Raw genomic sequence first — 16,607 nt, forward strand, 5'->3', positions numbered from 1 at the left:
GATTGCAAGCCACTTCTTAAATAAACCCTCCTTGAATTATTTTTCCCAACTAGCAGCCAGCTGTGAATCTTTTTGGAAAAGATGCTGAGCAGCCACTACCTGCTCAGCTCCAGATGTGCCTGTATAATATTAGGGGTAGGTCAAGTATTCAAAGCAGACCCTTCTTGAATTACAGCGAGCAGAATTGAGACAGTCACAGCCCATATTGAGCAGGCTACTTGGATTCTTGTGCCCACCCAGTCCCCTTAAATCTCCTACCCAAGCTTTCCCCAACTTGGTGCCCACCAGATGTTTTGGACTTCAACTCCCATAAGCCACAGCCAAGGTAGCCAATGGTCATGAATGATGGGAGCTATAATCCAAAACACTTGGAGGGTACCAACTTGAGGAAGGCTAGGCTGCCCCCTCCCTTCTCCAGGGAAAAGAGGCCTCATCTTGGAGAAGGTGGAGTGGGTAGCCAGCCATCCAAGGGGGATTCGAGTGGTTTTTCCTTCTATGGGAAAAGAACCTTTTCACCAGAGAAGTCCATCAGACCTCTTGACCCCTCCTCTACCTGCTACCCATTCTCCCTTCTTGTCTTTCTTTCTTTGGGGGAGGGAAGGAGGTAGCAGGCAGGACTGGCCAAAGACATTTTGCTGCCTGAGGCAGAGCAACAAATGTCTCTCCACTCACTCAAGCCAAGATGCTTAGTATTCAAAGCCAGCAGAGTTATTTTGGCACATGAAACAGAAAATGCCACAAGCACCTCTCCCCAGTAGCACAAATACAGCAGACAACTAACCATTTGGTGCCTTTAATTACACCTAGAATCTGCTGCTTGAGGTGGCCACCTCACTTTGCACAATGGTGGAGGACTGGCATTGCACTCTTCAAGCATTAACGTTCAGCACTTGGAGAACCCTTTCAGGGCTTTCCTGTCTGACTAAATTGAGGGACAGAAATAGCTTTTGGGGCAAGCAGTTTGGTGCTTGTGCAACACCAAGTTATATTGATTTTCTGGATGCAGTTTAATCTGGCTTCTGGTCCAGGATAAAAACAGCTTTATTTGCCCAGGTGCAGTATTACACTGGAAGAGTGAATGGAGGACTGTCTCCCCGTTGATTCTCCTAGAACTCCCATGTCTTCCAGTACCATCAACCATGGCATCATTCTACACCACCAGAGATGGTAAATGAATGTACTGTTCTTTGGTGATTCTACTCCTACCTAGCAGAAAGAATCCCGAAGGTGGTACTGGGAGACCATGTAGTTTGGCAACATAACACTTATCCAAAGAACTCCAGAAGGTTCTATTCTGCTCCATATGCTTTTCAACATCTAAATGAAATTAACTGAAGAGGTTATCCAGGATTCTGGAGTTGAGCACCATTCATAAACTTTATCAGTAAGCCACATAAGCTACCTTGCTTTTTCACCTGATACAGGTGCTGCCACGGATGTCCTGAAGCAGTGCTTGGAATCAGTAATGGAGTGGATGAAAATTAATAAACTGAAGCTCAGTTCAGACAAAACAGAAATTATGTTTGTTAATGGCTTATCAAACCAACCTACGCTGGACAGGATTGCACTGCCCCTGAAGGAGTAAATGCACAGTTTGAGGGTGCTTTTAGTTCCATCATTGGTACTAGATGTACAGGTGGCTACAGTAATTCAAAGTTCCTTTCATCAACTTTGGCTGGTGCATCAAGTTATGTTCCTGTCTGGCCATGCTGTAGTTATCCATTCTCCAGTAACATATAGGCTAGTTACGGTGATGTGTGGTAGATGGGGCTGTCTTTGGAAAGTGTCCTCAGAAGTATCAACCTGTGCAGAATGTGATTGCCAAATGGTTAAATGGAGCTAACTGCCATGCATACACTACACCAAGCTTCAACAGCTGCAAGTTTACTTCTGGCTCAATTCAAAATGCTGACTTTGTCCATGAAAACAGCTAAACAGCCTGGGTATCTAAAGGACTGTGTTTTCCCACCTGAAGTGCCCACCAATCAAGACATTCCTCAGGGGCTCTTCTCCAGATGCTTGCCATCTTCAGAGGGTAGGTGGGTAGCCACCACAAAGGTGGTGTTCCAGCAGTGACATCTAAATTATGGAACTTCTTTCCCAGATATGTTTGCTTGGCACCATTGTTGTCATCTTTCAGATATCTGGTGAAGTCTGTCCTGTTCTCAGATGCCTTGTAATAACATAGAAGTCTCAGCGATTTGCCTTTTATCCATCGTTTTCTTTTGGTTTTAGCTGCTAGTTTTATTGGATTTGTCTATTGTTTTATCTGCTGTTTGATTTTTGTTTTTATTGTTGTATCTGTTGTATTTTTAACGTAGGTATTTAATTGAGGTATTTTGCAAAAAGTGGGCAGAATTATCCTCAATATCTAAATATAAATGGGGACTGGCAGTCAAATTCCTCCGGGCCACTAACTTTCTATCTCTCAAGCAATGAATAGGAGATTAGGGTTACACAGGGCCAATATGCACATTCGCCTAAGGTCACATCTGTCTTGAGTGCACCATCACATACTAATGAAGTAAATTATATCTGATATAGTGGCACACTATGTAATACCTCTTGTGCTTTATACGAGGTGCTACACTGGCAGTGCAAGCTGCTACACCACACAACTACAGCAATGGCCACAAGCATAATCATGCCATGATATTAATACTCCCTTTCCTTTGGTAAGAGACTATTTTTCAGCATGTCAAAGTGACCTTCAGCCCTCCCCAGCCAAACTATTTCGATTTCCAATGATGTTGCAATACTTGGGATATAAAGTGGCCCCGTCTGCTATAATTTCTGCAAGGAGATTTTCTGCAAACAGTGACACAGAACACAAAGTCTAAGCAGTTAGAATTTTCACGAAGCCTACAGGATAAGCTAGACTTTATACCCGCTTGATGTAGTGCTGACATTCCACATCCCCATTTTGAGATGACCAGTAAAAGCAGATTTTAAAGAAATGTTTTTCCCATTATATTTCGTACTCCTTTTAAAAATTCCTCACAATATTAATATCATTTTAATGTTCGGTGAAAACAAACCCTTCTATACAGAATAATTTTCAAGAAACACAAATGTATTAATACACAATATATTATATTAACGTATAAGCAGTTCTATATTGAATAAGATGAAGGGCTTATTGGAATACATGGAGTCAGTGAAATGTTAACATGTTAATGTATGTTTTTAAAGCAAACAGTGTACATATAAAAAATTTCATACAAAGTGAAAAACCATTTGACGCACTTACTAAATGCTGACATTGGGGTTATTTTTACCTATTTCAGCATGCCTCAGACCTATATTCTTCATCTACACCAAACAATAAAAGGAGCTAACCTCAGCAAGGGGAAAATGCTAGCTTATTAGTAATTAGGAATGGCTGTACCACTTCCACAAGTTATCTTTTTTACTGAAAGGCAACTAAACCAGCTAGTTTTTGTGCATTTAAACCACTTGATAACTGGATGAGAAAGCTTTTAAAATATTTTTGTAGTAAAGCTCAATAAAGCATCTTTTCTGTACAAGTAACTCAAGTGACAAAATAAATTGTCAAAAACGGACAGAAATAAAATGTATTGTGTATATATATATATCACACAAAATATACAAAGGCCATGTTGTTCAGTACTCAATCTATTCAGGAGCATTTCATTGCACAAAGTAGGGAAAAACTAAATACACACACTTAGAGCATGCTTCAAGCTTTGGTTTATTCTTAAATTAAGTAGCTGTATTTCATACCCTGCAGTCTTAGTAAATCATTTATTCTGAATAAGTGGCTCCTTTCATTGCTCCACCCAAATAAAGTAAGTTGGCTTCCACAAGCAAGAGTACAATTCCACAAATGGAACTAGATTTATAGAGTTTTTTGACCTCCTATTAGCTGGTTCTATATTTGGAATGCTTTTAAATACTCTTGAGAAATATCTAAAGAATTAAAAAAAAACTTAACTTCATTATTCTTCACAGCTTTTTTTTTTTACATCCCATAGTTTAAAACATCTGTACAGGTATATAAAAAGTAATTCCAATATGGCACAAATGTGAACATCTCCACAAAAGCAGTCCCCCTTGAAAAGTTCTATAACAGTTCTAGATAAGTTTTATTGCTCTATACGAAGTGAGCTTCCCTGTGTTCCAGTTCTTGCATCCGCTTTGGCCTTAATCTCTGGTAAGTGGGCTTCAAGTCCGTAGGAGAAAGAGTTTCGGAACTGGCTTTTTGTTGTTTTAAATGCTGGCTAGAGGATCCCAGGGAGCCTTGGGCAAGCCCGGGGTTTGCCAGTAGCTTCGGAATCTCATCTTTGATTACTGCTGCACAGGGTTTGGGTGCAGAACTCTCATTGTTTGGTTTGGCCTTATTGTTGGGTGGTGGTTTATAAAATGTCCCTGGTGGTGGTTGCAAAGTTCTTGGTGTTCTGAAAGCAGCAAGAGGATTAGAATCTGGGGAATGCCCTTCTACTGTTGTCCTTGCAGCCCTGACAGGTACCGTATATGGCTTATTGGGAAGTATGGCATTTACTGAATTGTTAACAAGACTGCTAGATGTAGTTAAGGCACATGTATTTACAGACTCTTGTGCCCAATTTTCCTGGGGTATATTAGTCACAATCATTGCTGTCCTCGCAGTCATATCATACTGTTTATATTGCTTGTCCCAAGTTTTTTTCAGAGTCTGTGAGTCATAACAAGAAAGCCTGCAGCCAGGATTAACAGCTGGTAGTGACTGAGTCTCAGAAATATCTTCAATAACAGGACTTTTCCCAAGCTTTTCTGGATTTCGACCTGCATTTCGGGAGTTTCTTTCATTCAAAACACAGGGAGGAAGCATTTGACCTAGAGGTAAACTCACAGGACGAACAACTGGCTTTGTCCTTTGAGTGCGCAACTGAACTTTGGTTATTTGACGATTTGGTCTTAATAATTGACTGCCTTTAACACCATCTTCAATTTGAGGGAGAGATTGCTCATTGTCTTGATCTGAAACTGGAGCCATAGTTTTGCCTAGGAAGGAAAACAGATTGGTTTTGACTGTCACTTTGACATCAGAAAACACCAGCTTTGAATAAAATTGGCTAGAAACCAAGCTGATCTCTAGACAGCAGCTAAAGGCAGCAAAGTATGTTTTAGGAGGCCAAACCTCCCAGAGGGCAGGCAGGCTTGCTTAGTTTTCAGCAACAGAACCAAAAACTGATCCAAGATCATATTCATTTCAGGCAATTGGAACAGCACAAACATTAAATGTGAATTTAACTTCACCTTTCAGCAGGGTCCACACCACAATCATTCTCAAGTGTACCCCAGTGTAATTAGATGTGAAAACTATCATCACTTGTGAGCTCACTGTTACTGGATTACAATGTCCGGTTTTGGCATGATGAATATCACATGCATCTATCTCCTGAACAGCATGGTTCCTGACTATGTGCAAAAATGCTCCTCAGACAGGTGCAGTGGTAAGCGCACCTTACATTACAGAAAATAGTGTTGGAGGAAAATGAGACAAAGATCAGAAAGAAGTTGAAAAAGGAAGCCCTTTGTACAGCATAGCACAACCTGATACTGCAAGGTAGTCATACAACGTGTGGATAAAACAAATGGTTGTGCTCAATGCGGAAAGAATCTCAAGTCTGTCATTCTTAAACTACTGTGCTGAGAATGATGTTTTGTTTTTTAACTTCTGGACACACTGGTTTTCAAAGCATCTAACAGCTGCAGGCCCACTGAGAAACTGTTTTTCACCATGCTGATTGTCATTAGTCCAAAGACAGACCAAGAACCTGTAGAATCAACACATGTAGAACAGTTCAGGCAAGTGACTGTAGCACAAAATCTCTGTGCTAGCTTTGGACCCATACCCTTACTACCAGTTTAGCACTATGCTGCTATGCAATCTAAACAATCCTTGATACCAATCAAAAATAAATTATAGCCTTTAACAACTCTGGACATGCCTATCCACTTCATCCCATGAATAATAACATAGTAACTATGATAAATCAGCCTGGGAAGAATCAGATGGCTCGTCTGGGAAAGGAAGGCAGGAGGAAGCTTTTTACAGACATAGAAAAAGGCTAAGAACATAAATATATCTGGTCAGCAACTGTAAAAATATGCATTGCTTGAAGCAACTGTTTTGGCATTCTCTTTGCCCCTCTCCATATCCATTCTCTTTCAAACAACAGTTTGAAAAAAGTGGCCATCAAGTTATCTGTGCACACAGGATTTATATTATTTTAGAGGTATCTAATATAACGCAAGTGCGGAAAGCTTGTATTTGACCATTTTCGATTGGTATAGACCTATATATGTTTTTGAATTGCACAGTTCTCAAAAGGATAGCTAATTATCAGCTATATGTATGTAGAACAAAATTAGCTGTTAAGTTTCAGTCACTTGAGATATGTTAGTCACAAAGCATTGCTTCACTGAAATGGACTTTTGCAATGAGTTAATAATCCAAATGCATCTTTTAGATGTTTCATAACTATTTTAAATGCAAGGGATGTTCTTTCTGATTAGAAATGATAATTTGTGACTGTACTAAACCTATAAGCAGCTGAGAATACTTTTCATGGTGAACTTGCCTCAACAGAACTTGTTCTAACAAAAGGTATTGCCATCTATTTTGTAACTGAACATATAGGAACTAGCAGGATCAACTCTATAAATTCTTGTAATTAAGAAAACTGACCTGGTTCTTTTGTAGGTGTACTATGGTTTTCTAGAATTGTGTCAGCAGGAGGTTCTGAGGGAGAATTTCTCCTTCCAAGATTCTGTTTAATTCCACGTTCACAGTTCCATTCTAGGAAAGAATAGGAAAGCAGCCAACAATGTAAGCAGTTAGATCTAAATGGGAAAGCCTAGTATGATGGTTATTCCAGGCTTGAGGCATTTTAATACTGCTCTATAGATTCCATAAGCAGTGTCAATTCTTGTTCCATTAACAATGCATGACATGTAGTGAACATCGGAGTAAGAGTTCTGCTTCATTTGTACGTCTACCTATTGTAATGTTCCAAACACCACAAACACTAACCTGTCACAAATGCATCAGAATTTCTGTTGGTGCCTTTGCAACCATCTGGTTCTTCAAATGACATGCCTGTTTCTGAATCTTTCCTCTCATTTTGGACTAACTGGATGCTCTGTCAATAGCAGCAAGATTAGAAATTAAACTTGAGGTTAAAAAAATCTGAATAAAATAGTACAAATACAATGCCATTAATAAAAGTTATTGTTCCACACCAAGCACTCACTTCTTTCACAGCAACTTCCTTCACATCACAGGGTGGTGTTTTTCTTTGCTCATAGGGCTCTCTATCTTCCGTTGATAAAATATTTTTAGCAGAAGCAGCATTTTCTTCCAATCGAGATGCAGCTGGTAGAGGCTGCAGTGAAATGTCAAAGATCTTCTCATAGTACGTAACGAGGAGTTCCACCACCCGTGCTTGATATGGATAGTCCACAAGTGAAGAAAGAGAAAGTGTAGCATCTGTCTGACGTGGTCTGATCAGAGTTGGACCAAATATAATGCCAAGGTTGCTGGCAGACATCTTATTTTCATCAGATTGTTCAGAAACCCTATACAAAAGAACAGCAAAATCCAGAGAAGTTTTGAGTGTCTCAAATATTACTGTCAACAAAGCATGGTATTATTAAACATGGTACAAACTAACACAAATCAAATCTCGACATTAATTTTAAACTTAATGTTAATATGCTGAAAATAAGAGCAGAGGTCAAATTAAGTTAGGGCATTCACACCACCAGCTAGGAAGAGAACAGAAATACTGCTCACTGTAAGAAATGCACATATATTTATTGTTAATAAACAAACTGTTAAAGCATATTTCTGAAAGTATCTGTAGGGTGACTTGAAGCTTCCTTACCTGTGTAGATGTCCTAAAAGAAACTGGAGCGTGTTATAGTTTGGTGCCGGCAGCAGCTTCAGCAGATCTTTGATTTTAAGAATGATCCTATTCAGTTCAATACATACTGATTGCCTTTTTTTTGATCTGGGGCTCATCTGTTTCATATCCATTTGCTCATTAATATTCTGGCTCTCTTTTGCAAGTCCAATGAATTCATTATAAAGCCGAAACAAAATCAATGGTTCAGGGAGCTGAGGAAAGAGCACCACATATTTCAGTATGCAATTTCAGCTAAATTCAGCTTATTTCCTTCCTATCACCTGCTACTGTCTAGTCTGGTTCCTTTTCTTTTTCTGGAAGGCTTCTAAGCCTTATTCTTACTGATCTCACCCAGCCTCTGCATAATTAGCATACTGCAAGCAAACCACATAGCATTTGTTGGTAAAGTAAGAAACCCCAGTTGTTATGAGTTGTGAATTTTAAAAACTACACTATATAATACAGTACAGAAATAAGACCCCTTTTACTGTTAGTTTTTTACAAAGCCAAATTTGGTCTTTGAATACCTTTTAAAAAAACAAACTCAAGAGTTTCAAATGAGAGGATAAGATCAAGATAAGATTTTCAAATGAGAGGACAGTTAATCATTAATCAGTTAAATCACAGAGCAAGAGAACTGTGAGCTTCAAAAGTGGGTAGAGATTAGACTGAGCAGGGAAATCCATGTTCAGCTTCCAACTCAGCTCACTGAATAACCTTCTCGGTGCCTACCTGACAGGCTTGTTGTGAGGATACACAACAATGGTGCCTTGAGCTCCTTGAAGGATAAAATGAAAATGTAATGATGCATAAAATAAAAATAAGTCTACAAATGTATTAAAACATTGTCTGATGTATCCATTGCCAATTTTTCAAATACGAAAAACCGAAGAGCTTCACTTATTTTTTTTAAGAGTAAGTTATTTCTATTCAAATAGGACTTTAATTTTGCTACTTTCATAGGACTGCAACAGTACTAAAAGAGTATGATCTTTGTTGGTGAGAAAGCAACAGAAACTTGTTAAAAGGCCACCTGTTTTGTCCATTTGCAACAGTGCTGTGGGGAAATTTGCTGACCGAATGTTCTACCATTGTTTTGGACAGAGTGCTTGATTCTCCCCTTCTCCAAATGTCCAGAGTACTGTCTGGGAATTTTAGTTGTATTTTAAAAGGCCCTTTGTACTATAAATGGGTACTGGCAGCTGTAAAAAAGCATTTAAAGATCCATTCAGGACTAGACTAGCCCTATAGTAGTAAATATAAATGTGGGTTAGTGATAGAACCGTTGGAACTGACTTTTAAATATGAATTCTGGTTAAAAAGAACCACCCAAATCTTTGTCAAATACCATGCATTTTCTTAAGGGGCACAAACAAACTTGTTTAATTGTGTATTCAGTCTGGTTTCCCCTATAACGCCCCAGAATTCTGAAGTGAATTCTCTGTCACCCATCCTATTTTCAGCATGTTTCCTGCTTAATTTAAGCCAATATATCAAAGCTGAACATCATGGATATTTCAGGAATATAAAATACACTTGTCAGACAGTATACTGGGTATCCTGCTTGGCCTTTAGCAAGTTAGGCGTTACTTGTAACCTATACAAGATCTCAAAGAACAGCTTCCATAAACAAAAGGCAAGTACTTTTTAACCTACAACAACTTGCCTCACAAGGAACATTTTCTTAAGGATTAGTATGCTTCTTGGGTGGTGGAAGTCACTCTGCCTCAGCAATTCAGTCATGTTAAATAATCTCTCCAAAATCTAGAGCCAGTCAGATCTGTTGCCTTATTTTAATGGTTAGCTTTAGTGACCCAACAAATGCAATTTAAGACAATATTTTCTCATAGTGGCCAGAAATATCTTAATTACAGGTTACTAGCATGTGTCTGGCATCAGTCACACAAGAAACAGCATGCTGTCTGAGCAGGCCTAAACCAATCTCTGCTAAATTGGTAGCAATACAGGAAACAGAAGTGCCTACAGTTAAACCAGCATTCTAGGTTTTCATTTATTTTGTTTTTAAATAATGAACTTGTATCCTGCTTCTACACGGGACCTCTAGTGGTCTCCCATCCAAAGAAATGGTCAGGTCCCCCATGCCTGCTTAGCTTTAGCAATCTTGTACTCCCAAGTATACTCACTGGTACCTTCAAGTTTTCATTGAAAAGAAGCTGTTTTATTACATTTCTATACCGCCTAATAGTGGAAGCTCTCTGGGCAGTTCAATATGATAAAATACAATATAGAAGTTAAAACGTTTAATACTACAGATTGTGTATTCAATCTGGTTTCCTCTATAAAGCCCCGGAATTCTACAGTATAAAATAAAAACCAAAGTAAAACCTAGCACCAGTACAAATATTTAAAATACAGTAACAGATTTAAAACAAGAGAAACGGAAAGACTAAAATGCCTGGGAAAATAAGGTCTTCACCTACTGCTGAAAAGAGCACAATATAGGCACAATGTGAGCCTCTCTGAGAAGCTGATCCCACAATTGGGATGGCACAAAAGAAAAGGCCCTCTTCTTAGTAACCATCCAGCTCACTTCCTTTGGAGGGGGGGGGGGGCAGAGAAGGACCGCTGAAGATGATCATAGGGTCCAGGCAGGTATATGGGAAGAGATGATATATATGACCTGGCCCCAAGTAGTTTGGGATTTGAATACTAATACCAGCACTTTGAATTGGGTCCAGAAATGGACTGGAAGCCAGCGCAGATGGAAAAGTACTAGCATAATTGATCATGTTGGCCAGTCCCTATTAACAATCACATTGGGCAGTCCCCATTAACAATCTCGTTAAAATACCACTGTTTTTGAAAGTGAAGCTAACTTGCAATCAAGTATTAATGCAAGTTATATTGCAACTCTGAGACTGGTATACTGAAACCATCAATATTAGCCCAGGACTCATCTCCATGTCCCACCACAAGGCAATAGGGGAGTGATCTTTTTGGCCCATGGACCAAAAATCTAAATCAGATTAGGAGTATTACCTGGCCTTCCTCCATCCTTTACGTAGGAGTAGCAAGGCAGCAACAGCTTCAAGGATGAACCATCCTACTAAGTGCCTCAGTACTGAGAGCCATATAAAATTACTTAGAATATTGTTGTCTGTATTGCAAAGGTCAAGAACTCTCAAGGAGGTATTCAATGTCCACATTTACTAAAGTATTATCAAACAATGAAACTGAACAGAACAAAACAGAACATTGCCAGTTCTAAATTTTTGGCATATAGTGGGAAATTCAACACAAGTAAAAATAAAATTATGAATATCCAGTTATTTCAGCAGTAATGCGAACATTATGAATTTTTTTTAAGTCCATCCATGTCTCTTTTAACAGCTTTTATATATAATGAAAGCTTTGTAGCTACCAGTAAAGGGTCTTTCTGGATAACACAGAATTGTAACATATTGGGATAAACTGAAACAAGAATGTTTAAGCAGAAATTACTAAAAGAAGATATCTGAACCAGATCCAATATCCATGCTTTCAATATATGCAGATAAATTTTTTCATCATTTTAGGAATCAGGAATTGTTTGTTTAGAACTTAGCACAAATTTAAAAAAATGATTAAAGAAATGAAATCTTTTAAAAGTTTATCAAAATTACTTCAAATATTGTTAGAAAAAGATCTATTCAAAGGGGAATATTTTAAAACTCATTTGAAGAGAATGGCACGGTGCTCGAAAAGGTGGCGATGACTCAACTATAAGTGTTCTTGGAAGATACTGATTATCTCTAGACCCATTTCAGTCTGGGTTCCGGCCTGGTTATGGGATCGAATCAGCCCTGGTCATCCCTACCTGGAGAGGGACAGAGGGAGTGCGACTCTTACTCTTACTTGATCTCTCAGAAGCTTCTGTCTGATATCATTGATTATAGTACCCTCCTGGATGGGCTCTGTGGATTGGAGATTAAGGGCACTGTTCTACGTTGGTTCAACTCCTATATACAGGGCAGATTCCAGAGAATAGCTTTGGGGGACTATATGTCATCCCTCTGGTAGTCTTGCTGTGGGGGTGCCTCAAGGTACCATCTTCTCTCCCATGGAATTTGATATCTATACGAAGCCACTGGGTATGGTCATTAGGGGATTTAGGGTGAGGTGCTGTCAGGGTGGAAACTGAGCCCATAGAGCCCCAGAGCAGTTCTGACTCTGAGGAAGAACAGCAATCCGTGGGAGAGGAGCTCGCTCATCTCTCACAAGCACAGCAGCTGGCAGAGATTCCTCTTGCCAGCATTCCTGGGATAGATAGTGAGCCCTGGCAGCGAGAGAGCGCTGGAGGAGGGCTTGCTGGACGCTCGGTGCAGACGCAGGGAGCGCCGACAGATGGAGGGCGCCAAAAGGAGCCATTGTTTTAGCGCTCGTTTGGCGCTAAAACAACGGTCGCGTCCCGAGGACCCAAGGGTAAGAGGGAGGATCTCTCCATAGCCCATAAGTTCAGAGTCTTCCTGCGGTTCTCCTTCAAACGGGGACCAACTGCCCTACCCGGATCTTAGGCTACTGGGTGAGGGGATCAGGGAGGTGGTGAACGCCTCCCTTGAGGAGGGAGTGATGCCATCAGCCCTCAAGGAGGCAGTGGTAAGACCGCTCTTAAAGAAGCCCTCCTTGGATCCTCAAGTTCTGAACAACTTTCGCCCAGTCTCAAATCTGCCATTTTTGGGCAAGGTGATTGAGCGGGTGGTGGTGGTGCAGTTGAAGGCACACTTGGAAGAAACTGATTATCTAGACCCATTTCAGTCGGGCTTCAGGCTTGGGCATGGGACAGAAACGGCCTTGGTCGCCTTGGTAGATGATATGAGGAGGGCTCTGGATGGGGTGAATGCTCCTTCCTTGTTCTCCTCAACCTCTCAGCGGCTTTTGATACCGTTGACCACGGTATCCTCCTGGACCGCCTGGAGGGGTTGGGCATTGGAGACACCATATTGCGGTGGTTCCACTCCTTCCTCTCCGGCAGGTACCAGAGGGTAGCACTGGGAGAGGAGGTTTCAGACCCGTGGCCACTCACTTGTGGGGTGCCACAGGGTTCCATCCTCTCCCCGATGCTATTTAACATCTATGTGAAGCCGCTGGGGGCTATCATCAGGAGGTTTGGGGTGCAGTGTCATCAATATGCGGATGACACGCAGCTCTACCTCTCATTCAAATCTTCACCAAGGTTGGCCGTCGAATCCCTGTCCAAATGTCTGGAGACGGTGAGTGGCTGGATGGGGAGGAATAGGCTGAAGCTGAACCCTGACAAGACCGAGGTACTTTTGGTGGGAGACAAGAGGAGGCTAGGGGATGCTGACCTGGTGGTGAATGGGGTACGGCTACCCTTGAAAGACCAGGTCCGCAGCCTAGGGGTCATTTTGGACTCCCAGCTGTCCATGGAGGCTCAGGTGTCAGCTGTGAGCCGGACAGCGCTGTATCAACTCCATCTGATACGGCGGCTGCGCCCCTTTCCTTCCCGACCATCTGCTCCCATCGGTAGTACATGCCCTGGTCTCCTCTCGTTTAGACTATTGTAATGCGCTCTACGTGGGGTTACCCTTGAAGACGGTTCGGAAGCTGCAGCTGGTACAGAATGCGGCGGCTCGCCTGATTAAAGGCAGCCGCCGGCAAGATCACATCACTCCAGTGCTGAAGGAGTTGCACTGGTTACCAGTTGTTTTCCGGGCCAAATTCAAGGTGTTGGTTTTGACCTTTAAAACCCTATATGGTTCCGGCCCAGCCTATCTTAAGGTGCGCCTCCAGCAGCACCAGACAGGCCGCTTAACAAGATCAGCCTCGAATGGCCTTCTCTCTGTCCCATCAGCCAGGACAGCTAGACTGGTGGGGACGAGGGAGAGGGCCTTTTCTGTAGTGGCCCCCACTCTGTGGAACTCCCTCCTAGGGAACTCCGTCATGCCCCCTCTTTAATGAGCTTCTGTTGTGCATTAAAAACGTGGCTGTTCAGGCAGGCATTTGGGGTGGGTTAGGGTATTTTAGAAAATGTTTTTATTGTAGAATTTTATTGTTTTATTGTATGTTGTACATCGCCCAGAGTGGCTGGGTGACCAGCCAGATGGGCGATTAATAAATTAAATAATAAATAAAATAAATAAATAATAAATACTCTGCTATCTACCCCAGCGCAGTTCCTTGCTTAGTTGCTAGTGATTAGTATCTGTAAGAGTCATTAAGTAATAAAGGAATAAAGGCTTGGAAAGAATCCTCGTTGCCTGTGTCCTGAGTTGGGTATTGGAGGGGACTGTAAGAGGCAGCTAGGGTGCTCCTGACAGGTGCCATCAGCATGCTGATGATACCCAGCTCTATTTCTTCATTACATCTGAACCAGGAGAGGCTGTGGCATGACCTAGATTGGTGCTTGAACACAGTGTGGGCTAAATGAATGCCAGTAAGCCGAAGTTGAATCCCAATAAGATGGAAGAACTGTGGGTGGAACATACTCACAGTTTGGAGACGCTCCTGGGTCTACTGCTGTCACTGAAGGCCCAAGTGAACTCAGTGGCTAGGTGTGCCTACTACCAATTGTGCCCATTCCTGGACAGGGACAGCCTGGCCACTGTGATCCACACACTAGTAACCTTTAGATTTGATTAGTGTAATGTGCTCTATTTGGGCTTAGGGTCATTTGGAAACTGCAGCTAGTGCAGAATGCAGTTGCTACATTACTGTGCTAAAGGATCTACACTGGCTTCCAGTTTGCTACCAAGTTAGGTTTAAGGTGTTGGTATTAGTATATAAAGCCCTATACAACATGGGACCAGGTTACCACAAGGAATGCCTCCCCCTATTTCAACCTCCCAGGCCACTACAGTTTTCAGGGGAGGCTGTTGTCTGTACTTGAGCCTAAGGATTTCTGGTTGGTGGCCACATGGCGATGGGCCTTCTCTGTGGCAGCACTCGCCCTGTGGAATGATTTCCCCTCTGTGATATGCCAGGCCTCAATCCTGGTGTGTTTAGTCATTTAATGAAAGTGTATCTTTTTACTCTGGCTTTCCCCCAGCCATTACCTGTCTTTGAACCAATCTCTAATATGGTACTATTGATTGTATTCTTTTCTAAACTGCTTCAAGATTTGTGAAAATGAGACACAGCATAAAAAATGATGCTAATAATGATGCTAGCAAAATTAGAGTGAAAATTGATATGTACCAGAGGTTTGCCAAATTCTATTTATTTTATCATCCTTACTGAGAACTAATAAAAATTGATTTATTGTTGATATCTATCAAACAAACTTAAGAACTGAAATAAAATGTATGATATAAACAAGTGCACATGCTAGAAATGTGCATTTCAATCAGCTGATGTCATGCACATGTGGTGGACATACCTTCTGGAAATTAGTCAAAAGAGTTAACAATAATTGGTTATGATTCATCTTTTAGCCCTAAGACTGTATTATTAGAATTGTTTTGTTCTACTGTACAAAAAATGCATATTTCAGTTATCTCAAATTTATTAAAAGCTACAACATTAATAGCAAAGAATTAGAGAAATTTAAAATAATAATGTGCAAGAAGTGGATAAAGTATGCCATTTGGCACAATTATTGAAAATTAGTGAGATCATAAGCATTGGTGGACAGCAGAATTTTAAAATTTGTAATAAAGTGGAGTGCTTTTATTGATTACTGGAGGAAAAATTATAACAGAAATTAATATGAATCCATGCCTTCCTATTATGTTATTATATTTTAATGATGTATTTGACATGTTGTACATTGTTTTTGATATGAATTTGATATGCTGTGGACTGTTTATGGTGTCTACTTATATTTATAAAAATGATAATCAAACAATTAACAATAATTATATGGCTAATCCTTTAGTATTAGCCCAGGCCCCATCCCTACATCGCCCCACAAAGCAGTAGGGTAGCAATCATTTTAGCCCACAGACCAAAAATATAATATTTTGGGAGTATCACCTAATCCTCCCTCATCCTTTGGGTGTAAGTAACAAGGCAGCAAGGATGAACCCTCCCACCAAGTGCCTCAATACTATGAGCCATACAAAACTACCAAAGAAGCATGTTCGCTTAATTAAACCTTCCAACCACATTGTCTAATTTGCTAGCTAGAGTTTACAAGAGAATTATGAATCTTTACCTGTCGAAGATATAATTTAAGGACATTACTTATATCATGTGCATAGAGTTCAGATAATTCCACCAAGTCCTTTCCATTTTCAAATGCTTGACAAAGCTTTTCGACCCTTGATTTGGCTCCATTCACACGGTATATACCCTTAAATATGAGAAATAGTCATAAGTAATTGGAAAACCAAGTAGTAAATAATTTTAGAGATGGGGGTGTTGAGATATAATCTCATAATGTCACTGAATCTTTACCTTTACGTTCAGGGCTCTGCTTTCAATTTCAGAGGTGCACTTTTTTATGATGAAGGGGATGCCATCAGGGGTATTTTTAGCAGCTTGAGTGAACTCTACTCCAAATAGATGAAGCCTTCCATGAAGCTTTTTGTGCCCACACTGAATAGCTAAAGTCTCCAAGCACTTCTTGTGACAGGCAAGTGAACACTAAAAGAGATACAACAGAAATGAAGGGGCGTTCAAAGTAAGTTTCAGAAAGAGTAAGGCCATGGCATCTCTACTGTTCGTGTGATCAGATCTCCAGAGCACCTCACAGTGACAGAGGCCTTTAAACAACAGGGAAATGAGTGCAAGTCA

General features: G+C 40.7%; 1 protein-coding gene across 2 annotated transcripts in view; it reads right to left on the reverse strand.

Annotated features, from left to right (window-relative positions):
* Positions 1-2,950: 2,950 nt before the first annotated feature.
* Positions 2,951-16,607, reverse strand: part of ARHGAP29 (Rho GTPase activating protein 29) — a 93,351-nt gene continuing 79,694 nt past the window's right edge. For both annotated transcript variants that reach the window (XM_084851807.1, XM_084851808.1), the window contains exons 18-24: positions 16,269-16,457; positions 16,027-16,164; positions 7,893-8,125; positions 7,260-7,584; positions 7,040-7,148; positions 6,695-6,805; positions 2,951-5,004 (exon numbers count right to left, since the gene is read on the reverse strand). In XM_084851807.1, the coding sequence (XP_084707933.1) occupies positions 4,115-5,004; positions 6,695-6,805; positions 7,040-7,148; positions 7,260-7,584; positions 7,893-8,125; positions 16,027-16,164; positions 16,269-16,457 (1,995 nt within the window). In that variant the 3' untranslated portion in view covers positions 2,951-4,114. The remainder of the gene's footprint in view (positions 5,005-6,694; positions 6,806-7,039; positions 7,149-7,259; positions 7,585-7,892; positions 8,126-16,026; positions 16,165-16,268; positions 16,458-16,607) is intronic.

The sequence above is a fragment of the Heloderma suspectum genome, chromosome 4, assembly GCF_057233095.1.
Source record: "Heloderma suspectum isolate Gila_16-S chromosome 4, 16-S_ref, whole genome shotgun sequence".
NCBI lineage: Eukaryota > Metazoa > Chordata > Lepidosauria > Squamata > Helodermatidae > Heloderma > Heloderma suspectum.